General features: G+C 43.0%; 1 protein-coding gene across 2 annotated transcripts in view; it reads left to right on the top strand.

Moving 5' to 3' along the window:
- The window catches only part of large2 (LARGE xylosyl- and glucuronyltransferase 2), a 130,075-nt gene extending 113,029 nt beyond the window's left edge, over window positions 1–17,046 (top strand). For both annotated transcript variants that reach the window (XM_072379833.1, XM_072379834.1), the window contains 5 exons: window positions 199–362; window positions 5,135–5,413; window positions 10,694–10,840; window positions 10,936–11,131; window positions 14,008–17,046. In XM_072379833.1, coding sequence (XP_072235934.1) covers window positions 199–362; window positions 5,135–5,413; window positions 10,694–10,840; window positions 10,936–11,131; window positions 14,008–14,205 — 984 coding nt within the window. In that variant the 3' untranslated portion in view covers window positions 14,206–17,046. The remainder of the gene's footprint in view (window positions 1–198; window positions 363–5,134; window positions 5,414–10,693; window positions 10,841–10,935; window positions 11,132–14,007) is intronic.
- The last annotated feature ends 10,040 nt before the right edge of the window (window positions 17,047–27,086 follow it).

Raw genomic sequence — 27,086 nt, 5'->3', positions numbered from 1 at the left:
CAGTACTAATTTACTCTTCACAGCTGTTTGAAGAGGCTGCTGTTGACTTTTACAGACATTAAAAATGCAACTCTTTTGCCCGGTACTCATATTTAACGAGCTGTAACCTGGAAATATCTTCCTTATTAAGACATCTGACGTTTCCACTAAACATGGTAAAATAAAGACAGATATTCATGATGCTGTGCATCTCTTCAGCTGCAGACGGCTCTGGAGGAGCTCGACGAGGACGATCAGTGTTACGACTTCCGGCGAGAGCGTCTGACGGTACATCGAGTGCATCTGTACTTCCTGCAGTACGAGTACACGCCCACCGAGGACGACACAGACGTCACACTGGTGGCCCAGCTCTCCATGGACAGGTATTTATATGTAAAATCAGTTTTAGGACTGTCTTTATATATATAGATAAACACCTGTCACACAACTCGGTTCTTTAAGAGCTTTGTTCTACTTTGAGTTTGACAGTTTCACTACAAATCAAACACTTGCAGGTAAATGTTAGAAGTTTCACCTTCAGGGTGTCACGCTATATTTTTCACTGCAACCTTCAGCTACTGCTGCTTCAAACTCCACAGGAAGTAGTTTGTTTAGTTTGTGTAAGTAACACGGTCATCTCAAACAGAAAAATATTGCTAAAAACATCAACTGGTCTCATTGCATGCTGGGGCTGAGCGATTTTATCGATACTGTGATATATATCGATATTTTATCCGATAAAGTATCGATTTTCAGCCGCAAGTATCAATTTTTATCTTATTTTTTTTAAAGCAAACTTTATTGAAAAGTCAGACGTTACAATTAGTGAAAACACAGAACATTAACATTAACATACAATACAATGCCAGGGTTGTGATGTGTTTGAGCTCCTTCTCAAACATTAAAAAAGATGGTTTGGGATTAGAGAATTTGGATTTGTGTTTATGGTATTTAGCAAGTAAAACAAGCAGGTCGATGATGTAATATTCACAACATAAACATGAGTCTGCGTACGCTGAAGACACGTTTGTGACATGTTTGTTTGTTTCCGTTTGTCTGGCGGTGTTGTCCTTCCGGTTCAAAGGACGGACCACTGGTCCAATCAGCAACGGTTCATGACAAATCACAAAATCTTTCAGAAAATTATGTAAATGTATTAAATCGTATCGAATTGAATCGAATAAAATCATATCGAATCGTATAAAATTGTATCAAATCGTATGAAATCGTATAGAATTGAATCGTATAAAATCGTATTGAATCGTATTAAATCGTATCGAATTTAATCGTATAAAATCGTATAAAATCGCATCGAATTGTATAAAATTGTATCGAATCATATTAAATCATATCTAATTGAATCGTATAAAATCGAATCGAATTTTATAAAATTGTATCGAATCGTATTAAATCATATCGAATTGAATCGTATAAAATCGAATCGTATAAAATTGTTTCGAGTCGTATTAAATCATATAGAATTGAATCGTATAAAATCGTATCGAATTGAATAGTAGAAAATAGTATCGAATCGTATAAAATTGTATTGAATCGTATAAAATCGCATCGAATTGAATCATATAAAATCGTATAAAATTGTATCGAATCGTATAAAATCGCATCGAATTGAATCATATAAAATCATGTCATCTTGAAAACTAGCCTGCGTTTCCCACCTGAAGGCAGATCCGACCGGATAAAGTTTCTGTTGTTGGGACCATTCAAGCATCAACATGTAGAGGCCTGAACTTACGACTCTATAAACAGTTGAGCTGATTATCTCTGACAAAAACATCCATGTTAAATCCTGACCGGAAAATGTAGCTCGTCCAGCTTTTTTGAGCAACAACTCCAATCGAATCCAGTTGAGAAACTTTTCCGAAGCAATCTTTGTCAATCTGACACATTTCTATTAACGTTTAAGTGAATAAACTAGAGCAGTGTCACCAAGACGGTGGTGATGCTTCTTCAGCAGAAGAAGTAGTTCCAACAGGGAAGAAACCGTAAGAAGTAGAAAAACAACATCTGTGGTGGACATCCACAAGAGGAAGGTTGTTGTATTCTTTGCTGGTCAATCAGGTGACTTTGTCAGATTGGATCTTTGCTAAGTCTGATGTGTTTTACAGCGTTGTTGCAAATCAAGTCTTCTTTAAAACAGGCAGAAACAGTTAGTGCCAGTAACTCTCATCTTTTAAAGCTTTTTTAAAAGCTCAAAAGCAGGAATGGAGACCAGGCTTCTGTTGCTTTTTTCAGGCCACTGATAACACGAGGAAACCTTTCCATGTGTTAGTGGGAGCAGACCTGCCAGGCACCGTAGAATAATCTGATTTGTCTAATTTCAGTCTCATCCGTAAGTCTTTCACAGCATATTTCTGAAGGATTTCTGAAATCCAAAATAATGCACGCAGAGAGGATTAAGGAGGCTTGCTGCAGGAGCTGCAGGCGAGAATACGGCGACATCTGAAGGGAGCGTTAATCCTGTACTGTAAACTGAATTCAACCAAATACCTACTTTACAATAAATCAATTCTATGTGCAACTGTAAAATAAATTCGATATGATGAACTTTGGTTAAAAGTGAGGCTTATTTTGTTGAACGCTTCGACTCTGGTGGGAGGAACGATGGCCTCCGAATATTTTCCAACCTGATCATTTTCCCTTCATTTGAAAAAATATATTTATGTTCAGTTGAAATGCAGAAAAAAGTCATGCCAGTAAGTGGTGGTGACGCTACTGTATATGACAATGAAAGCCAAAGAAACCTCATAAAAAATATATATATAAATAAAAAAAAAAAAAAAAATATATATATATATATATATATATAAATAAATTTAAAAATAAATTTTTTATTTACATTTTTTTATATATTTTTTTATTTTATTTTATATTATATATTTTATATATATTTATTTTATATATTTTTTATATATATATATATATATATAACCTATATTTCTAAATTTATATATATGTATATGACAATGAAAGCCAAAGAAACCTCATAAAACTGATATATATACATATATGAACCTATATTTCTAAATTTCTATCGGCGATCAAAGGGAGGATCGTGATCTTTTTTTCAAATTGCGATCTTTAAGGGGATCTTTAATTAATTTAATTCCATAAGAACCTGCGCTTTACTGTGTACTTAAAAATGTTTCTCATGCAGCAACATGTCTGCATAAAGAGCCTTTGATCTGTGCAACTGAGGACTGAATATTAAACTCTTAATTACACCCTGTTGCATCTTTTTTTCCTTCCCACTTTCTTATTTGTCTCCTCTGTCCTTAATCTTCTTGCTTGCTTACCAAACACAAGTGGGGTGCTATATCATCTTTTTAGTCACAAAATAAACGATTCGCGCATATATTTGAACAACAACTTTATTAAATCGAGGGATCAGCGAGCCTAAATTAAATGCTCCTCACACAAATAACCAAACAAAAATAAAAATTTGAGCCACAGACACTTTTGTCTGTGCAGATGTGGCACAAAACCTATATTTCTAAATAAATAACAGGTTGTCATAGGGATGGAGTCAGCGAATCGACAGCGATCGAATGATCTGAAGACAGGGCCGATTGGATGTATGAATGGTTAGAAAACATGTAGTTATGCACAGACTTAAGACGTGCTGTGTTAGAAGTACAGTCCATTTACTGCAGGTTTTCATTCCAACAGGCTGTTTTTAACCGAAATCCTCTCCCTGAATGATCACCACCAACCCACTGAAAAGAGTATTACTTTAAACTGTCTGCTGATTAAACTAAAACTGGCCTGGAACCAAGCTCCATCTAATCATAGCTCTTACTCAAGATGATGATATTCCCCATACTGCTGTCTCCTGCTGCTAGATTCCATCATGGATATACTTTTCACCGTTCGGGGGTGCTTTTAAGGTGCTTTTAATACCTTCAGTTGGTGTCAGTCAGCTGCAGCAGGTAGGCTAAGCCAACTAAGGTTGAGGTTAAATTTACCTCACCGTCAGGCAACTTCATCTGATAAGAAACCAGCGTCTTTCTATGCTTTTTCCAACACAACATATTCAATTCAATTAAATTCAATTCAATTTTATTTATATAGCGCCAGATTACAACAAATGTAATCTCAAGGCATTTAAGTAAAATAGTCCAATTCAAACCAATTATAATCCAATTAATTCATATAGAGCCAATTCAAAAAATAATATCCTAGCTAAGGAAACCAAAAAAAAGAGAGCAAAGGGAGGAGAGGTGCATCATGGGAGGTCCCCAGCAGGCAGGGCCTGTAGCAGCAGAACTATGGGATGTTTCAGGCTCACCTGAGCCATCCCTAACTATAAGCTTTATCAGAAAGGAAAGTTTCAGCCTGATCTTAAAGGTAGAGAGGGTGTCTGCTTCCTGAAGCCAAGCTGGCAGCTGGTTCCACAGAGAGGGGCCTGATAACTGAAGGCTCTGCCTCCCATTCTGCTTTTAGGGGCCTGATAACTGAAGGCTCTGCCTCCCATTCTGCTTTTAGGGGCCTGATAACTGAAGGCTCTGCCTCCCATTCTGCTTTTAGGGGCCTGATAACTGAAGGCTCTGCCTCCCATTCTGCTTTTAGGGGCCTGATAACTGAAGGCTCTGCCTCCCATTCTGCTTTTAGGGGCCTGATAACTGAAGGCTCTGCCTCCCATTCTGCTTTTAAGGGCCTGATAACTGAAGGCTCTGCCTCCCATTCTGCTTTTAGGGGCCTGATAACTGAAGGCTCTGCCTCCCATTCTGCTTTTAGGGGCCTGATAACTGAAGGCTCTGCCTCCCATTCTGCTTTTAGGGGCCTGATAACTGAAGGCTCTGCCTCCCATTCTGCTTTTAGGGGCCTGATAACTGAAGGCTCTGCCTCCCATTCTGCTTTTAGGGGCCTGATAACTGAAGGCTCTGCCTCCCATTCTGCTTTTAGAAACTCTGGGAACCACAAGGAAACCTGCAGCCTGAGAGCAAAGTGCTCTGTTGGGGAAATATCCAACTGTGAGATCTTTAAGATGTGATGGAGCTCGGTCATTAAGAGCTTTATATGTGAGGAGAAGAAGCTTAAATTCTGTTCTGAATTTAACAGGGAGCCAATGAAGAGAAGCTAAAGCTGGAGAAACATGATCTCTCCTATGGCTTCATTATGTGTGTGTTGCCCACAGACTGCAGATGCTGGAAGCCATCTGTAAACATTGGGAAGGCCCCATCAGCCTGGCGCTCTACATGTCCGACGCTGAGGCTCAGCAGTTCCTGCGCTACGCTCAGGCCTCCGAGGTCCTCAAGAACCGCAAGAACGTCGGCTACCACATCGTCTACAAGGAGGGCCAGTTCTACCCGGTCAACCTGGTGAGGAACGTGGCCCTGAAGAACGCCAACACTCCCTACGTGTTCCTGACTGACGTGGACTTCCTGCCGATGTACGGTCTCTATGACTACCTCAGGTAAGACCTACGGCCTAAATCACGTGTATGTAATGCCATTTTAATCAATAAGTAAAGATATAAATCCTGATATATGTTTTAGTTTATAAAAACAATTATATCCCGAGTAAAACTGGAAAGTTTACTGTTGGAGAGGAGGCTCCGACTGATTGTTGGACCTCAGGTTCAGGAGGTGCAGGGTGGTTTTCCCCCAGGTCGTGTAACTGTAGATCAGATCTATACCCCCAGAGTTACTGAGGGGGTCATGGGAGCCGGGGCCATTCAGTCCCTGTTTAACAAAGTCAGAGCTGTGTCCACGTTCTTGGCACAAAGTGGTTCTGGTTGGTTGGTTGGTTCTGGTTTATAGAGCGTGTTGGACTCCACCAGGGCTGCCCCTCATCACCGATGCCGTTTGTGGTTTTCATGGACAGGATTTGGAGGTGTAGCCTGGGAGAGAAGGGCGTCGGGTTTAGGAACCTCAGGGTTACATCTCTGCTTTTTGCAGATTATGTGGTTCTGTTGACCTTCAGTTCACAGCTGAGTGTGAAGCAGCTTTTTTTAAATCTGAGGCTGTGGTTCTGATCCTCCGGGTCGGGATGAGTCTCTGCCTCAGCTGGAGCAGTTTCAGCATCTCTGGACCTGGTTCTCAGTGATGGTGAGTTGGATCAGAGATGGACAGACGGATCGGGGCTTCGTCAGCAGTAATGAGGGCGCTGCTCCGGTCCGTTTGGTGAAGCTGAGCCGGAAGGAGAAGCTTTCAGGTTCCTGCTCCATCTTTGTTCCAACCCTCACCTGTGCTCACAGATCTGGGTTCTGACCCAAAGAAGGAGGTCGTGGATACAAGCGGCTGAAATGAGTTTCCTTCAGAGGGGGGCGGGGCTCAGCTTTAGAGATAGGGGGGGGAGCTCCACCATCCAGGGGGAGGAGCTCCATCATCCGGGGGGGAGGAGCTCCACCAACCGGGGGGAGGAGCTCCACCATCCAGGGGGAGGAGCTCCACCATCCGGAGGGAGGGGCTCCACCATCCGAGGGGAGGAGCTCCAACATCCGGGGGGAGGAGCTCCACCATCCGGGGGGAGGAGCTCCAACATCCGGAGGGAGGAGCTCCACCATCCGGGGGGAGGAGCTCCAACATCCGGGGGGAGGAGCTCCACCATCCAGAGGGAGGGGCTCCACCATCCGAAGGGGAGGAGCTCCACCATCCAGAGGGGAGGAGCTCCACCATCCGGGGGGAGGAGCTCCACCATCCGGGGGGAGGAGCTCGGAGTAGAGCCGCTGCTCTTCCACATAGAAAGGAGTCAGCTGAGGTGGTTCCTCTGGTTAAGATGCCTCCTGGTCGCCTCCCTTTGGAGGTTTTTCGGACACGTCTCACTGGGAGGAGCCCCGGGGCAGAACCAGAACTCTCTGGATTATATTTCCTGTCTGACCTGAACGCCTCAGTAACCCCCACGAGGAGCTGGAGAGTGTATCTGGGGAGAGGGATGTCTGGGTTTACCTGCTGGACCTCGTGCCTCCGTGACCTGACCTTGGATAAGCAGAAAATAATGGATGGATGTTTGTTTATTGGAAATGTTTCCACTCATATGTAAAACTAATAATCTCTCAGCAAATCTTTTTAAAGCTAACGCAGTCTGACAGAAAAGCCATGAATTAAAACAAATCTCGTGCTTCTTCTGATCACATCAACAGCACACATAATGAAATCATTTTAATTGTGATTTAGGGACCCATTAACAGGACAGCCAGACACGGATGCTAACAGAAATTACAGTAATTAACCATCAAACCTAAAGCTGCTGTGCTGAGGGGTTGTAGGACTTCACTCCACATCGTGTCACAGCTCCGTGACGTTCATTAACCTCACGCTGAGTCACGCTTCCAGTCTGCTGGGACGGAGGATGCTGTTTGCTCCTCATTGGGGGGGCTGTGCTGCAGCTACAGAAGACAACAGCTCAGTGAAACCAGCTTTATTTCTGCCAAACATCACAGGTCAACACAATATGTTGTGACACGAGCAGCAGGCTGAAACAGAGCTCTCTTTTTGCTTAACTTTAATGAGTTCTGCTCGACTCAGACATGGAAACACTGATCTGAAAGGCTATGAACAATGAATGCTGGTGTCAGGCATTTTAATGCTTTAGCTGGCGTCATATTGCAGCCGAGAACTGGCTGAAGAACAAAAAAAAACAACTCGGAGAGTCACGCGTGAACGTCCCTGCAGCAATTTCTCCCTCTCTGGCTTTTCCAAATATAAGAGTGACAACAATCACGCGATGGTTGTGGGCGCCTGAAACCTTATGAGCAACATCACGTAGGTCATGGCCGCCGGCAGGCTGCCGTTGGTCAGGCAACGATGTGTGGTCTTACTCATCCCTTGGGAAATCACAGCAGGAGTTTATGACTCCTAATCCAACACAGCAGCTACAGAAACACGGTGTACTGTACTCTGTGCTCTGCTGGGAAAATCTTCCTGAAAATAATACATTTCTCAGTTCTTTTCATGAACTTTGGTCAGTGTCAGAGGACCAAACATTCTTTTGAAAAATCAGCTGGGAGAAGCAGGAAAGTCTGATCCAGAGTAAAATGGTGTTTGGAGCTTCCAGGACGAGTTTTCCTCTGGTGGGAAAGTCGGCATTTTGGTGGAATCAGCTGTTAGGTCTGTTCAAAATCACCAACTAGAATAAAAATATCCCATCTGACGGTTTAGTCACGTAACTCCCGATGACTTCATATTGTTAGCCCGATTCTTTCATTGGAAGCCCAAGAACAAGCTGGAGAAATCGTTTATTAAACAAAGTATTTATTAGTGGTCACATGTAAAAATATTGCAGCGCTGGACTCGGAGTGCTAGAGCTCTCAAAGAAAACCCATCAGGCCGAGCCCTAATATCTGGAAACATTTCATATTTATATTCAGCTTTATCTCACAGAGGTTCTACTCACACTTCAGAGTATAATTGGCCAGTTTTTAGTGGCCTGATCAGGCCAAACACTGTCCTCGTTGTGTTCTTTGGATGTGATAAACTGTTTTAGGCTCGGATCTAATGTACCAGACCTATCTAACCCAATAGAGATGTTTAATCTGACCCAGTTGTTTATGTCATTCTAAGGTCTTGGACCCTTTAAGGTCATCAGTATGAGCAGAGTGGAAAAGTACCAGCTAGGAACAGAGGTTATTTAGTAAAATACAGAATATGAATACATAATGTCTAAGAACAAAGCCAATTATAACTATACAATTCCTGTTCCAGCACGAAACGTTAACAGTACCAATAACCACATATGCTGGCTGTGTCCAAACACCCTCTACAGCGCACGATATACGGAGGACTCATTCGGAGATGGAGGCACATTAATGCAGAAAACTCCTCCAAACCTCCTGCTGCTTGCTCATTTTATAAAGATAAAAATGTTACATTTATCCTCTCTTTAAACACTCATGACAAGCATTTTCATATCTCCTAACTGGTCTCCTAACTGGTCTCCTAACTGGTCTCCTAACTGGTTTCCTAACTGGTTTCCTAACTGGTCTCCTAATTGGTTTCCTAACTGGTTTCCTAACTGGTCTCCTAACTGCTCTCCTAACTGATTTCCTAACTGGTTTCCTAACTGGTTTCCTAACTGGTCTCCTAACTGGTCTCCTAACTGGTCTCCTAACTGGTCTCCTAACTGGTTTCCTAACTGGTCTCCTAATTGGTTTCCTAACTGGTTTCCTAACTGGTCTCCTAACTGCTCTCCTAACTGGTTTCCTAACTGGTTTCCTAACTGGTTTCCTAACTGGTCTCCTAACTGGTCTCCTAACTGGTCTCCTAACTGGTCTCCTAACTGGTTTCCTAACTGGTCTCCTAATTGGTTTCCTAACTGGTTTCCTAACTGGTCTCCTAACTGCTCTCCTAACTGGTTTCCTAACTGGTTTCCTAACTGGTTTCCTAACTGGTCTCCTAACTGGTCTCCTAACTGGTCTCCTAACTGGTCTCCTAACTGGTTTCCTAACTGGTCTCCTAATTGGTTTCCTAACTGGTTTCCTAACTGGTCTCCTAACTGCTCTCCTAACTGGTTTCCTAACTGGTTTCCTAACTGGTCTCCTAACTGGTCTCCTAACTGGTCTCCTAACTGGTCTCCTAACTGGTTTCCTAACTGGTCTCCTAATTGGTTTCCTAACTGGTTTCCTAACTGGTCTCCTAACTGCTCTCCTAACTGGTTTCCTAACTGGTTTCCTAACTGTTCTCCTAACTGTTCTCCTAACTGTTCTCCTAACTGGTCTCCTAACTGGTCTCCTAACTGGTTTCCTAACTGGTCTCCTAACTGGTCTCCAGCCTGTGAAACCTCTGCAGATGGTCCAGAACGCGGCGGTGCGTCTGGTCTTGGATCAGCCTAAAAGAACACGTCCCCCCTCTGTTCATTGAACTCCTCTGGCTGCCCTTAGCATCAGATTCAAGTCCCTGATGTTAGCTACAAAGAGCTTAATGGAACGGCTCCATCTACTTGAATGCTCTTGCAAAGGCTTCTGTCCCAACTGGGTCCCTCCGTTGGTCCCAGGATTGTCGTCTAGCAGCTCCTACACCACGCCTAAGACAATCCAAACTCTGTTCATGTGTCGTCCCACGATGGTGGAATGAGCTACCGAGCGCTACCAGAACAGGGGCGTCCCTGTCTATCTTCAAGAAGCTCCTGAAAACCCAGCTCTTCAGAGAGCATCTCCTATCCCAGCACTTACCTTGTACTTCCCTACCCCCTCTATCTCTGCACTTTATCTTTCTGCACTTCCTTCTATGCCTGCACCCTATCTCTACTCTGTCCCCTCTGACAGAGTCGGACTCCTGGGTTCCTTCTATGTAGCTTATTGTTAGCTTTTTATAAAGCTGTTATATCTTCATTTGTAAGTCGCTTTGGATAAAAGCGTCTGATAAATACAGAAACAGAAACATAATTTTATAACGATAAAAATGTTACATTTATCATCTCTTTAAACACTCATAACAAGCATTAACTGCGAGGGCTGAGATGCACTGAAACAGCAGCATTTTAAACACAGGAATTACCTAATCAATAATGTTCATTGATCACTATTGTAGGCATAAAGGAAGACCTGCCAGCCTCCACATTCCTGGGAATATTTATTCAAGCTCAACAGATAAATGCTTTGGCAGTAAAGAAATGAGAAATAAATGAATTTGAACGTGTTTTTAACATCTCTGCATTGAGCATTAAACCCGAATGTAAAGCCGATCACGCAGGACTGTTACTGTATGTTGAACTGATCAGAAGTTGTCAGTGTCTCACCTCCTGTTTGCGGCTGCAGGAAGTCTGTGGTGCAGCTGGACATGGCTCACACCAAGAAGGCTCTGGTAGTTCCAGCCTTCGAGACGCTGCGCTACCGTCTGTCCTTCCCCAAATCCAAAGCTGAGCTGCTCTCCATGCTGGACATGGGAACTCTCTACACCTTCAGGTAAAATGACCTTTTCCTCTCAGTGGGAGAAAACCGTGGATTGGAAAATAACTAAATGTCTCATAAAAACAGCCCTTCTCCTCCTGCCTGTCCAGGTATCATGTGTGGCCAAAGGGTCACGCTCCTACCAACTACGCCAAATGGCGAACTGCCACCACGCCCTATAAGGTGGAGTGGGAGCCAGACTTCGAGCCGTACGTTGTGGTGAGACGAGACTGTCCGGAGTACGACCAGCGCTTTGTGGGCTTTGGCTGGAATAAAGTGTCCCATGTAATGGAGCTGGATGCACAGGTACGTCTGTGGTTAAAGCAGGATAAAGTGGGCTAAATCCATGCTGGGATCTGGGCAATACTGCTGAAGATCAGAACATTACTTTAGTTAAAAGCATTTTGTGGGGTAATAAACAAGCGGTTCACACTACGGATTTTTGTCATAAAGAAACTGTTAAACTAGACTGTACCAGGGGCTGGGGGTCGTCTTTACTCTCCTTACAGCCGGTATGACTGACTGTACCAGGGGCTGGGGGTCGTCTTTACGCTCCTTACAGCGGGTATAACTGACTGTACCAGGGGCTGGGGGTCGTCTTTACTCTCCTTACAGCGGGTACGACTGACTGTACCAGGGGCTGGGGGTCGTCTTTACTCTCCTTACAGCCGGTATGACTGACTGTACCAGGGGCTGGGGGTCGTCTTTACGCTCCTTACAGCGGGTATGACTGACTGTACCAGGGGCTGGGGGTCGTCTTTACGCTCCTTACAGCGGGTATGACTGACTGTACCACCAGCTGGGGGTCGTCTTTACGCTCCTTACAGCGGGTATGACTGACTGTACAGGGGCTGGGGGTCGTCTTTACGCTCTTTACAGCGGGTACGACTGACTGTACCACCAGCTGGGGGTCGTCTTTACTCTCCTTACAGCGGGTATGACTGACTGTACCACCAGCTGGGGGTCGTCTTTACGCTCCTTACAGCGGGTATGACTGACTGTACCAGGGGCTGGGGGTCGTCTTTACGCTCCTTACAGCAGGTATGACTGACTGTACCACCAGCTGGGGGTCGTCTTTACGCTCCTTACAGCGGGTATGACTGACTGTACCAGGGGCTGGGGGTCGTCTTTACGCTCCTTACAGCGGGTATGACTGACTGTACCAGGGGCTGGGGGTCGTCTTTACGCTCCTTACAGCGGGTATGACTGACTGTACCAGGGGCTGGGGGTCGTCTTTACGCTCCTTACAGCGGGTATGACTGACTGTACCACCAGCTGGGGGTCGTCTTTACGCTCCTTACAGCGGGTATGACTGACTGTACAGGGGCTGGGGGTCGTCTTTACGCTCTTTACAGCGGGTACGACTGACTGTACCACCAGCTGGGGGTCGTCTTTACTCTCCTTACAGCGGGTATGACTGACTGTACCACCAGCTGGGGGTCGTCTTTACGCTCCTTACAGCGGGTATGACTGACTGTACCAGGGGCTGGGGGTCGTCTTTACGCTCCTTACAGCAGGTATGACTGACTGTACCACCAGCTGGGGGTCGTCTTTACGCTCCTTACAGCGGGTATGACTGACTGTACCAGGGGCTGGGGGTCGTCTTTACGCTCCTTACAGCGGGTATGACTGACTGTACCAGGGGCTGGGGGTCGTCTTTACGCTCCTTACAGCGGGTATGACTGACTGTACCAGGGGCTGGGGGCCGTCTTTACGCTCCTTACAGCGGGTATGTTTAACTGTACCACCAGCTGGGGGTCGTCTTTACGCTCCTTACAGCGGGTATGACTGACTGTACCACCAGCTGGGGGTCGTCTTTACGCTCCTTACAGCGGGTATGACTAACTGTACCAGGGGCTGGGAGTCGTCTTTACGCCCCTTACAGCGGGTATGACTGACTGTACCAGGGGCTGGGGGTCGTCTTTACGCTCCTTACAGCGGGTATGACTGACTGTACCAGGGGCTGGGGGTCGTCTTTACGCTCCTTACAGCGGGTATGACTGACTGTACCAGGGGCTGGGGGTCGTCTTTACGCTCCTTACAGCGGGTATAACTGACTGTACCACCAGCTGGGGGTCGTCTTTACGCTCCTTACAGCAGGCCTCTATGAGACCATCCCACTGACATCGGATTAGCTGCCTAATATGCAGGCTTTGTTCCAGTTGGCGTTTCTACTTTTCAGATATTTAGCTTGAACTTGAGTTCTGTGTGCACACATTTAAACACTGAGTCGAGGTTAAATCTGGGTAAATAGTTTGTTTGTGGAGCCATTTGGACTTTGTAATCCGATCAGAGCACAGAGGCTTGGCTGGAGGGGCAGGGCTAAAAATAAAATGCTTGTAATCATTTTAAATAGTTCCCCAGAATAAAACCGCTATAGACTAAGATATGTGGACATTTCTTCTTTCTTTCATGATCACAGGAAATGAAGTTTTTTGAGACTAAAGCTAAATAAAAACCCCTTCAGGGAAGTTTACTGATGGAAACGTTTGCCAGATTAGAGCCAATCTGAACTACTGTTGGTTGTGGAAGTTTAGGACGAGTTAGGATCCAATCAGAATGAACCTCACTGAGCTGTAAGGAGGTGAAGTTACTCTCACTTTATTTTATCTATCCCCGGGAAGATGATACAGCAGGTGGTCAGTTTCTGATGAATCACGACAGAAGGTCAATGCATGGGAGAAAGAGAAGAGCGGACATATGTTTGGATCCGTTTCCTCTGGTAACAGATTTAAATACCCGATTCCATTATTTTCTTTTAACATATTTGAGAAGTTCAGCTGATATATTGATGAGTGAACTGAAGCAAATATTAGTTTATTTAAATATTTGAGAGCTGCACTTATTCAGTTGAACGTATTTCGCTGGTCATTGATTATATTTTAGGAAGTTTAAGTTCATCCAGGTGAAAATAATGACTTCCAGAAACTTTAAAAATGATCCTTTACACTTTATTTTAATCAGTTATAAACTTGTAATCTTCAGTTAACTCAACCTAAATGGGCACGGAAACAAATCGATAGCTTCTAATCTGCACTCTAATAGATTAACTTTCATCTCTGGAGGCTGAATTTGATGATTAACTGGATTATTATTGGATAAAACTTGAACAAACTGAATTGAAAAGCATCAAACAGAGTCTTCTTTCCATTCCTAACTCTTGTGTTTTTCCTTCTTTCCAGGAGTATGACCTGATGGTCCTCCCCAACGCCTTCATGATCCACATGCCCCACGCTCCGAGCTTCGACATCTCCAAGTTTCGTTCCAGTTCCAGCTATCGTAACTGTCTGAACACCCTGAAGGACGAGTTCCACCAGGATCTGTCCAGGAAGTACGGCGCGGCGGCGCTCAAGTACCTCACCGCCCAGAGGAACATGTAGGGAGCCTCTGAGAGCCTCTGAGAGCTCAGACACGTTCGTACAGCGGGGGCCACTTTGCAGCAGAGCGTGATGTGATGATACGGTAAAGCTTTACAGCCCTTTCGAGCATTCTCGGGCTTCTGTGCATTAATTCTCCAGTCGACAGAGGAGGAGGTGCAGAGGCGCAGATCTGAACACGGCGCCATAACGTCGGGTTTCTTAAATGCCGAGAGGGACGATGGACCCGTTTGGATGCTGATGGGACGAGCTTTAAGGCCAGGAAATAACCATATTCTTACCATTTGTTCTGACAATCAGGGCTTTTTCCAGAGAACACGCTATGAACCAGTCGCTCTGCACAGATACCTGGACACCACGGGACCCCCGGCACTTTGTGGACTAACTTCAGAGGGAAGACTACGTTTGTGAGGCCCGTCGAACTGGAGAATGATTCGAGCCTTATCACTTTCACGATATTTACCAAGATATTTAATGATATTTTAATTTCCTTTAGAACCAATGATAGAGAACATTTGCATTTACGAGGGTTTGATTACAGCTTTACGTGAGATCGAGTTTGTTTTCTTTTTCTACGTTTTCTGACCTCTTTAACAGGAATCCATGGTGTCCCGGTGGAATATTTCAGAGTTTCTGCAGGTGTCCTGGATGTGCTGTGCGTGTGTGTGTGTGCATGTGTGCGTGCACGTGTGCGTGAGCGATCCGGCTGCATCACACGGCACATCCTCAACACGCTTTCTGCTTGTGGTCAGTGTCATGCTTGCTTTCGTCTTGCATGAAAACAGTTGCACTACATGTTATTTTCACAACAGAAGACGCATTTTCATCCCTCTGAGAGCATCAGTTGTGCGTTAATGAGAAGATTATGACCGACTGGGACCAACTCGCACTGATATGTGACAGTGAGCTGTTACTACATGAAGCAGGAGCTTATTTTAATTGGTTTGCCATCACTGTTAGTCCTCTATGTGTCACTGGATATATGTGCCATCTACTGAATGTTTTGTGTAAAGTCCAGCTGAAATTGAAAAATTCACACCTCTCAATCGCCAACATATGCTCCGAACTGGAGACACGGGGAACGTTCTGGTAATAACCTTCGTGTTTTCCTCGATGTTCAGGGTGGGCTCAAACTCCATTTGGTGATTAAGATGGTCAAACAAGGATGAATGCTGTAGAGAAAGAGGTCTTAAAGGTCAGAAATACATCCCTGTGCCCTTCAGTAATTGGCTTAAACTGACTGAAGACTTCAGGGTTTCCAGAGCTGGTAAAAGCTGAGTCACATACTGTTAAAGTTCCACCGCTAACTGCAGCTACACGGGATACAAATGGTACATCACTCTCCATCCACCAGCACCGACAGGTGACCTCATCATAGCCCTCAATGTGCAGGTGGAGCAGCTCATTACAAACGCTTTGTTCACCATCAACTTCGCGCCAGTAGAGTCCCACCAGGATGAAATGGCGTCTCCTGCATCATCAGACCAAGGAGAAACGGCTAAACAGGCACACATAACACAATACAATATTTATTATATCATTTATCACATTAACCCTCTGGGGTTCAGGGTATAATTGGCCTTTTTTGACCATATTTCATGTAATTTTCTTTCAGGTGCGACTTTACTGTTATTTCTACATGATTTTTTGAAAACCACAGCGAGGACTTTCCTGAGAACAGCTCATTTGCACCGCTTTACTTGAGCTGTAAACAATTTAAAAACTGGTGCATAGTTTGAAGTTTCAACTCAAAGTTGAAACAGAGGCTTCGGCGAGAACTCGGCGAGGCTTCGGCGAGAATTTGGCGGGACTTCGGCGAGAATTCGGCGGGGCTTCGGCGAGGCTTCGGCGGGGCTTCGGCGAGAATTCGGCGGGGCTTCGGCGAGAATTCGGCGGGGCTTCGAGTCCTAAATCATGTGACCTGGACACGCTGGCGTGTCCGTCAGCTCCAGAGTGTTAACGATGCATTCACCTGCAGTTTAACTTCTCGTACAAATTAAACAAAAGCACATCTGACGAACAGAATCCCTTTTTTTTCTCAGATATTTCCATAAAACTGAAACCGAACTCTTTCATGGAGTGAAAATCTGACCTTGTGACAGTCGCACCATCCATAAAGATGGAGGATGAAGCAGCAAACCACAATGTGGAGCTTCCATCTCATGCTAATAGCACCATTTGCAGCCATCTCCAGATTAAGCCGTGGATAGTTTAATGTTCATCGGGGTGCAGTTCACAGAGCTGACCAGTAGGTGGCGGCGAGAGAAAACGTGGCTTCTAATTTCAGATGGACTTTTCAGTGTATTTAGTTGTTTAAATGTTTCTTTGAGCTGTCCCCACCTGATGCTGCCACATGTCACGTGACCCGTGTTGGTCTGACCATAACGGACCAAACTGTTTTACCAAATCCATTCACGTTTCGTGTCAATTCAAACCAAACTTACAAGGAAACAATTTGCAGCAGCAGCAGCAGCGTCACACTTTAATTTAGCTTTTAATCATTTAAACTCTGAGTTGAGAAGTTGTGTTTTATTTTCCTGCATGTTAGAGAAAAGCAGTGAAACGGAGGAGGAGGTCGGGTGCGAAGCGTTGCATCGTGAGCGGCGGCGTTCGGTGGGGAGCGAGCGCCACGAAGCGCCCTGCTCCATCCACGCCACCTCCATTGACGTGTTGTTGATTGTGGTAAATGCTAGTGCCTTTGCTGTATTGTGAAACTGGATATTGATTGTACAGACGTGCGGACAGGGCCTGGGGAAAGTCAGGCGCTCTATTTATTATTGTTGACTCAAATCAATCATATTTTTCTATGTAAGTGCTTTAAATAAATTTGCCCTTTTTTAATTACTTTGTCTGGATTTTGTTTTTTTGTGTTTTGTTTCCAACAATTAATCCATTTTCTGCTCGGCGAGTTCCGTTTTGAATTAATTCTTTGGATTAAGGAGACTTTTTACCCCACAGGGTGGAGGAGGAACATCCAACCAATGAAAACGTCAGCCGAGGTCAGCGGCTGTCGGCCCACAGAATCTTCCATGTGTGTAATTGGTCCAGAGAATATTTCGAACACAAGCTAAATTGTTTTGGATGAACGAGTCTCTTGACTGTTTAAATGCAAATTAAATTGAAATAATCGAACACAGAACTTTTCCTGCTCTGTGTTCAAAAGTTAATAAATAATTAACACATGCAGAACTTAATATTTGCCAAAAAAAAGAAGAGAAATGCAAGAGGAACTCATGGATAAGAATATATTTGACTGTCTATTTAGAAAGGAACTGCAAATAAATACAAATACTGTTTCTGAATATAGAAAAAACAGCTAGAATCAGCTAAAGTCTGTCCTGTAGGAACCGATAGCTGCAGCACGAAGCCAGTCAAGGTGAATTAAACCTTCCACTTTAAGGCTAAAGGAGGAAAAAACTGAATTAGAAACAGTTAATGAAGATTTAGAGGAAGAAAAACCAGAGCGAACAAGGTTTTTATGGAGCTGAGACCGTGGTTGGTGTAGTTTCATCATCAGTTTCTGATGTTAACACAACTCAGTGTTCCTCCACTGCAGCTTTAAAGGTGACACATCCAGTAAAATCCCTTCTTCCTGTTCCTGGGAGCAGATATCAGGGCGTCTGCCAGCATTAATTTCAATAAAATAAAGACAAGTACAAAGTAAAACATGAATCTTTTTCAGAGAAAAAAGACGACTTTGTAGAACTTCTTTAGAAAAAGAAAATGAACATTAAAGGGATATTTCCGGTGGCTCATTAAAGCTTCCTCTTTTTGTTTTAATCTACAGTTAAAGCTCCTAAAAGAGTTCCACGTCTCATCCCAGACGTATTTACGCTGTATAAAGCTGCTCTAACTGAACTTCTTGCTTCTGCTTCTGTTTTCACGTTATGGAGTCGGTTATTTCTTAGGACACTCAAACAGCTGCGTGCTTTTCCATCTGTATTCTGTTTCTTTGTTGTGTTTCCACATGATGCAGCGACTTTAATCCTGCATCTCTCACACAGCAGCGCTCTGTTAAAGAAGCCAAAATACCGCCATGAAATATGTATCAGAGGCGGCGTTTGGACATCCATCCAAAACAGGAAACAAGGTAACGTTTGGTTGCCTTGTTTTTTTAATGTAAAAATCAATCACATCTGACAGTGAGATTTCCATTTATTTATTCATTTAACACAACTTCAGTGCAGCAGGTTCTTGATAAATTAGCATCCAGTTCTGCTGACAGCATGGATCTGTTTGACAGTTAAAGACAGAAACGCTCAATTAGATGCTCAAATAAGAAAAAAAATGTATTTATACCTTAAAAAGTGCTCAGTCACATTGGTCCACTTTAGTGAACCATGCCAGATTCACAAGTTCCAAGTTCGATTTTTGCTAAACGTAAAGAAATATGAAGGCTTCATGACACTAACAACACAAACAGTAACTTTCTACAACACATAAGTGGAATTGGACGTCCCGAAACAAAAGTTTCGCAGGGACGGCTGGTATAATTGGGCTAACAGGGCTCAGCCCTCCCTACATTATTCAATAAAAATGAGAATATAATATATAAATAATTCAATAAAAACTTTAAACAAATAGTTTTTTAATTTTTGATCAGAGGCGGAGCAAAATCTGAACTGAAACCCATGAAATCGGTGAAAACGGGCTAATTATCTACAGCCCAAGCGAAGCAGCTCGGTTCCACTTGACTTTTCTTCAACATTTGAGTGACAGGTTGCAAGTCCCGCCCCCTCCATTTGGGCTAAATCTGTACAGCCCAAAGCCAGCAGATTTGGGCCAATCACAGACGACTCTACTTGATTGCGTGTTTAGGGCGAAACTTTGACAATGGCAGGCATCGGCGTTAATGAAGTGGATTATTTACTTTCAAATCTGTTTTCTTCAATGTCCTCAGGTGAAAAAAGTAGGGGCACATCATCCAAAGGATATCCAAATTACACAGAAAGAAAAGCGCCAAAATCGTAGCTTTTCTGTAACTTGGTTTGAGAGAAAGGCTAACGGCTAACGTTAGAAAGGCTAACGTTAGAAAGGCTAACGGCTAACGTTAGAAAGGCTAACAGCTAACAGCCTCTTGAAGCTTCTCTTCAAATAAGGTAGAAAACCACCATTCATGTCACACAGATGGAACATTTTGTGGAGTATTTCTCTCTTAACGTCTTTCTGGAGTGTTTTTCTGGAGTTACTATTTTAGTTTTGTGCTGATGTTTGAATTATTGTGCTCCAAAGCTAATTGCAATAGGCTATAAGTCTGGGTTGACCTTTTTTAAAACCTTTTATGGTGTGAAAGTATTTGTATTTCCAGAGAGATGGTAGATGGTATATTTTCCATCAGTGCATTCTTCTAAATAGAGTTTTGGTGGTTTGTTGAAAAGGCCCGTGCTGTTTTTATAGTTTAAACTTTCATTCCAACAGGACACCTTTTATGTTTAAATACAACTACTTTGCTTTTATAACACATTAGCCCCCCCATTCAAAGCCACCACAACCGTCACTGGGCATTCGTATTGAGGTGAAATTCTTGGACCGGACGAAAGCGAAAGCATTTGCCAAGAATGTTTTCATTAATTAAGTTAAAAACACATTTTAAATGGAATATTTGACCCAAAGCAGCAGCTGTTGTTTGTGCTTCTGTGAATATTCTCTCACAGAAAATCAAACATGGATGAAGAAGAGCAGCAGGATGAAAACATGAACAAAGACCTCTGACCCGAGCCGTCATGGCCGCCGTCACAGGGAAATACATCTGACAGGAAGTCGATGTAGAAACCTTTAAATGTTCAGTTTGTTGAGCTAAAAGATTAAAGATGTGGTTTTCATCTCCATGGAGTCACTTGTGGGAGTCTGAGAGAAGCTGAAAATCAGTCTCTGCTAACGTGTTTATTCCTCTTGCTTCCTCCTTTAGGTTTATTGTTTCACTCTTGATTTCACCTTCCAACAACAATCTGGCTGCTCAGAAACACCTTATTTTCACCGGCGGTTTGTTGCAGCTGATCAGAATTCGGCTAAACTGAGCTGTGAAAGCTGATGAAAGCTCATGTGGTCACCAGACAGGAGGCATCCATGCAGATGTGTCTTCCATGAACTGTAGGTTTCCAAAGGTTTCCAAAATGGGCTGAAAAGAAACAACAAAATGTTGCCCCAAGCTTTGGAAACTCTTTGGAAACTGTTACATAACATTTAAATCCCACATAGGCTCAATGAGATAACATATAAGGACGCCAAGAATAAAAACATGACGCCACAAAAATAGAACCTGAAACAAAAAAAAAAACCACCAAACAGGACTCCCCTCGGTCTCCAACTCAAACCAACATAACAAGCTAACATAAGACAAAAAACTGATGAATAACAAGAAAAAACAAGGATTAACTATTAAATCAAAAGAAAGAAAACCATCCATCCAGCAGGATGAAAACATGAAGAAAGACCTCTGACCCGAGCCGTCATGGCCGCCGTCACAGGGAAATAAATCTGACAGGAAGTCGATGTTTAAACCTTTAAATGTTCAGTTTGTTGAGCTAAAAGATTAAAGATCTTATTAAAAATCTCCATGGTGGGAGATACCTGCAGCACTCCTCAGTTTCAGTTTCTCTCTGCCAATCAGAATTTGCACCACGAAGCAACGACTATTTTTTTAGCCCGATTCTTTCATTGGAAGCTGGAGAAATCGTTTATTAAATAAAGTATTTATTAGTGGTCACAGAGTAAAGTATATTGCAGCTGGACTCAGAGTGCCAGAGATCCAGCAGATAATCCGTCAGGCCGAGCCCCGATATCCAGAAACATTTCATATTTATATTCAGCTTTATCTCACAGAGGTTCTACTCACACTTCAGAGTATAATTGGCCAGTTTTTAGTGGCCTGATCAGGCCAGCCGCTGTCCTTGTTGTGTTCTTTGGATGTGAGAAACTGTTTTAGGCTCGGATCTAATGTACCAGACCTATCTAACCCAATAGAGATGTTCTGTCTGACCCAGTTGTTTATGTCATTCTAAGGTCTTGGACCATTTAAGGTCATCGATTGTGCAGCATGAGCAGAGTGGAAAAGTACCAGCTAGGAACAGAGGTTATTTAGGAAAATACAGAATATAAATACATAATGTCTAAGAACAAAGCCAATTATAACAGTTCAATTCCTGTTCCAGCACGAAACGTTAACAGTACCAATAACCACGGTGGGATATGCTGGCTGTGTCCAAACACCCTCTACAGCGCACGATATACGGAGGACTCATTCGGAGATGGAGGCACATTAATGCAGAAAACTCCTCCAAACCTCCTGCTGCTTGCTCATTTTATAACGATAAAAATGTTACATTTATCCTCTCTTTAAACACTCATAACAAGCATTTTCATATCTATATTTATGTCATTCTAAGGTCTTGGACCATTTAAGGTCATCGATTGTGCAGCAGAGTGGAAAAGTACCAGCTGGGAACATTATTTAGGAAAATACAGAATATAAATACATAATGTCTAAGATCAAAGCCAATTATAACTATTCCCTGCATAAACAGCTGAAATGTCACTAAATACTGTAACTGAGGACGTGCTACTGGTCCTGGACTTGCTCTGTAAACAGAGGGATGAAGCTGGTCCATATTTACTCAGCGTTGTGCACATCGGCTCTGAGCTCATGGCATTAAGGCCGTGGCTGAGCAGGCAGAGCAGCCTGCAACAGCCCCCCAAAGCTGTCAGCTCACAGCGGGGGTTCAGCCACTTCTCGCCTCCAGGGCTTTTAGCAACAACTTATCAATTATTAGTCAGTCCTCCTGCATGTAGGCCAAGCAAAGCCATATGTGCACGAGGCAGGCAAAGTGTTGGCGAGCACTTATTTAGGAGAACACTTGAATCAATTACACTCTGCAGAGGAGGCTTTGGTCGTGGGAGTCATTTCCCTGCATGAGGTCCTCTGAGGAAATATGACTGATGTTTGTGTGTTTTCTGTCTTTTTTTAAAGCTTTTACAGCTTTAAAGACGCGTTGAAGCAGAATCAGTGAAGAGCTGGAGACTGACAGCTGCCATCTGCAGCTGGAAGCATCAGGATCTCTCCCACTTTGACAGAACAAGGCTTCCTGTTGCTGCATGAGAGCGAAGCCGAGTCCTTTTAGTTCCCTTTATTTGCCACGAGTTTAATTTGATGCTCAGGAAACAGTCGAATTCCGATGATAATGAGGTCAGAAGCAGCATCTTATCTCAGTAATTACTACAAACCGACATTAGAGAAGATATCATTCTGAATATCTGGGAGTATTCACCCCGTTTTGGACCCCAGGTCTGCACAGTCGGGTGGGGTTACTGCTGCGGTCCTTTGTTAGTAAGTTAAAGAAAAATTCTCTCAAAATTAGGCTCAGAGTCGCTGGAGACGATTCACACAAAACATTTATTTATTGTAAGAAAGAGACGAGTCGGCACAACCTGTCAGGAAGCTGCTCAGAGTTGTCTGCTAACAAAATGGTGCTATTGCTATTTATGTTGTTTATGTTTGCTGACCACACAAAGTTATGAGAAAGAGACGTTCAATGTTATGGGAAAAGGCATTACTCGCCATTTAATGTTATGGGAAGAGACGTTCAATGTTATGGGAAAAGGCATTACTCGCCATTTAATGTTATGGGAAGACGAGTTCAGGCAGTCAAAACACTTTTGCTTGCTCCATAGTATTCTGAGAACCAAAAGACAGGAGGAAAAACTCTTATTCTTGCAGCTTTTCTCATAGTATAACTCTATAATTTTTCTAACATTCCCTCCTGTTTATACTATGAAGAAAAAGGGAAAAACTCTGCATCTTGTACAATTAACACTGAATCATCTTAAATCTTTAACATTGAAAATTTTCCACTGTTTGCAAGGAGCAAAAAACCCATTTTCTGTATTTACAGGAAAATTCTCCTATGGCCCCATTCTCCCCCTGAGGAACGGTGTGAAACCAAGAAAATGTTTATGTTCATGCATTTAGCAGCTTTTATCCAAAGCGACTTACAGGTAGGCAGATAGGGTAAGGGGGCGTTGCCCAAGGACCCCTACTGGAGGTAATACCTTTCATGCAGGGGATTTGAACCCAGATGTAAGGTGGCAATCTTACCACTATGCTATCCAGCCCACAGTTAAAGTATGTGAAGAGTAGAGAAGATATCATTCTGAATATCTGGGAGTATTCACCCCGTTTTGGACCCCAGGTCTGCACAGTCGGGTGGGGTTACTGCTGCGGTCCTTTGTTAGTAAGTTAAAGAAACTCACAGACAACGGTATGAAACCAAGAAAATGTTTATGTTCATGCATTTAACAGATGCTTTTATCCAAAGCGACTTACAGGTAGGGTAAGGACCCTACTGGAAGTACCTTTAATGCAGGGATTTGAACCCAGGACTCCCACATGTAAGGTGGTAATCACACCACTAACTATCCAGTCCCTCAGTGTTTTACTTCCAAGGGGAGAACAACACAGGAACCGTCTCTCTGCAGATTCACAAGATTCTCCAACGAGTTTCCTCCCTTTACCTTTTATTAGGTGACACACACACACATCCAATCCTCTATGTGCCCAGGTCTGGTTTATCTCCTGAGTTTGAAGCATCTCCTTATTTGGGGAGCTATAAAGATCACGATCAGTTCTTAAAACACGGCTCTCTTTGTCTCCCAACTTCTCCTTGTGAAGTTTTGATATGAAATCTCTGGCCATGACTTTTATATAATGATAATAAGCAAACTTTTCTGACAGGAAGTTAAAGAAAATCCTCTCATTTGGCTTCTCTCTGTGTGCATCCGTCACAGTGAAGCTGTGAAGCTGCCGGACAGAGAGAGCAAACATTTGCTGCTTTGCTTCTTGGATCCGAAAATAAGCAGCAGTTCAACATGTTGAGCTGAATGTGAAGTAAAATAATAAAGAGTGTGTCGTGCTTTTAAAATGATGCCATCCAGAGGGAGCTTTCTGTTGTGCCTGCACAGCGTTACTCATCACCAGAGAAGCCTGAGAGCAGCAGGCTCCACGTTATGGAGAGCTGTGATGCTTTATGAACTCTAACAGAGTCGGGCTTTCATGCCGAACCCCAGCAACGCAACATGAAACGAATCAACCAAACCAAACCTGAAAGCAGACCACTTTGGATCTGCTTTCTGGCTTTGGCTTTGATGGTGGATGTAACTCCACCATCAAAGCCTTTTTCATCTGGAAAATGGGTGAATCCTCCAACAAACTGTCACTAAACGAGCGTTTATTCATATGAAATGACTTCTGCAGCCATGCACATGAAAGAAAAAGAGAAGATCGTGTCTGAGGACACCAACAAAGCGTTTCTTCACAGTTCCAACCTATGTGATAAAGTCTGCTGAGGATCGGTTTTCTGTCTCTGTAATACAGCATTTATACATTTGTTATAAAACCAGATTATACCAGTTTCCAGCTGCTGTTTCCTGCTCTGACATTTATTGCAAAGGCCTTGAAATTTAACCGTCTTCCATAGATGAGTTGTTTGACAGGTTCTCCTTCCAGCTTTATCAAAGCAAACGAAAAACAAACTCGAGTCGAGAATTTAATCATTTTCAGTAACTGAAAAGGAAAAAAACAGCCGTGACAATCGTTTGCCAAAGAAAAAGCTTCTGATTGAAAATCAATCTCTCATCTTTGGGCTTTAAAATGATATCAGAGCTGCAGTTTAAGCGTCTGTGATCAGATACGAGCAGCAAGACCGACTCTGAACACTGAGAAATGAGCCACTGTTTGGTCAAAAAGCGCCTTCCTTTTCTTCTTAACCTGCAGTTACTGCCGATAAATCCACCGCGAACCTCAGGCCAAGGCCTGCAGCTGCACCATATGCCGATTCATGAATTAATCAGAAGCCTTTTTGCAGACTCCGATAGAAAGAGGTCTGAAATAAGCATTCAAACTGCAGCTTTTTGACTCGTGAAGCCTGAGTTAGCTCCTCAGCTCTGGCTCAAACCAACATGGAAATAACTTTAAAATCTTTGCTCAGTTTTAGCTAATTTCACACCAATCTCAGAAGTTTGCAGCCTGTTTAAAATGTTCTATATATGAGTTAATGTACTGAATTAGAAGTTTCCCTGCTCCATCTCACCTGGTTTAGAGCGATGGCTCATTGGCTGGTTTGTGCAGAACTTAACAACCTTTTGAAGAGATCCATTTAGTCTGAATCTGGTGCATTGAAGCAGGAAACATCTGAAACCTGCAGGACAGCGGCCCTCCAGGACCGGAGTCAACAGATTAATGTGCACAGCTGTGCATGTGCAGGGTTCAGACGGAGGTTCTATTGTATTTTATTATAAATGACTGATTTACTCATGTAATAAAACAGAAATTTAGTGACTTCTCTGTGGTGTCAAGTGATTTATTTAGTTTAAAAGTCAACGTCAGCGGCGCTCCAAAATGTAAAAAATACAAATTACAACTTTAAAAAGTTCATCTGGAGCCATGTTTGTTGAAATGTTTTCGTCATTTCTCCCTCTGTGGAGTATTTTCCCAAATAGAGACGTGAACAGAGGTTTAAATTCATGTATGTGGCAAATATTTCATTAAGACCGCAGCAAATTGTGTTAACTTTTAAAAAAAAATCTAATTTATGTATATTTGGGGATAAATAAATGTTGTATTTATTGTGTAAAACTACTAAAAGTGCTTCAGTGACAATAAGTACCCTGATAAGAACTATTATTTCTATTATATTTAGTTTGTTCATACAAAGCACCAAATGCCTGCATGAACTGATAGACGTAAGAAAGTTCACAGTGCAGTTAAACAACAGCACGAAATTAACTAACTATTTTCGATAGTCGATTAGTCATTGATTATTGGAACTAATCGGATAATTGGAATTAATCGATTAATCGACTAATCGGTCAATTTCTAATGAAAACAATCCAAAACTGAAAAAGGATGCATTCAAGCCATATTTTATCTAGACTTTTAACATTAATATTAACTGAAAATGCTAAAAAAGAGTGCGGCTGTAAAGCACCAACAGTCAAATAAATACCAAAAAGTGAAAAGAATACAGCCTGGTTGTGACTTTGGACTAAAGTTAAATAATACAATTTTAATGTTGCACTTTAATGTTAAAATCCAAAACAACTCCGCTTATTTATAGCTAGCAGGCTACGCTAACAAGCTAAATATCTTACCAGAGCTCCAACCTGCTTCCTCTTCAAATGCATGACGTGAGGTCGGCTTTACAAAACTTGCAGGTTAATCTATTTTTTCTGGGTGTTGAGGGTGAAATGCTCCCAGAACCTGGACACTTTTAGAAGAGAGGACGATAATTGAGCCGCAGCCATTTCACTGTTTCTACAGGTCATCTCCGGCTATTATTTACCGTAACGCGCATGCGTCTCTAAGCAGAGATAGGAGGGAAGTGAGATGACTCACTCCGTACGAAAAATGATGTTCAGCTGGACAGCGTGAAAAAGACGTAACCGACTATATATATGCTTAAATACGTCGGCGACTAATTATGTTATGTTATGTTATGTAGCTGATTTCAAAGCTCCATAAAGCTGCAGATTCAGCTGATAACTTCACAACAAGAGGCTCTCCCTGTTTTCACACTTTCCTTTGAAGAATCCTTTCAGGGAAGTTACTTGTAGAGAAACTTCTACACTCTGAGCTCACAGAGAAAATGTCTCAGTGCAACTTTGAGCTCATGCATGTGCTTTTCATTAAGCTAACTCATGCGTCCTCACAGTCTCTCGTTTCTCTAGTGGACTGGAAATCATTTCCCCTCCATCGCCATGGAAGACCTTCAAATCCCTTAAATGTACTTTGAGATAAGGGGAGAGAAGTGGTTCCTCGAGGAGCAACAAAAGACAAATGTACCCAATGTGGAAGTCTTTTATCAAGTGGCTTGTGGTGAAAGTCCTGCATTAGT

The sequence above is a fragment of the Leuresthes tenuis genome, unplaced genomic scaffold (assembly GCF_036924035.1).
Source record: "Leuresthes tenuis unplaced genomic scaffold, fLeuTen1.0.hap1 SCAF_2, whole genome shotgun sequence".
Lineage (NCBI taxonomy): Eukaryota > Metazoa > Chordata > Actinopteri > Atheriniformes > Atherinopsidae > Leuresthes > Leuresthes tenuis.
Note: the sequence above shows the minus strand (reverse complement) of the source record. Positions and strands in the feature narration are given on the sequence as shown.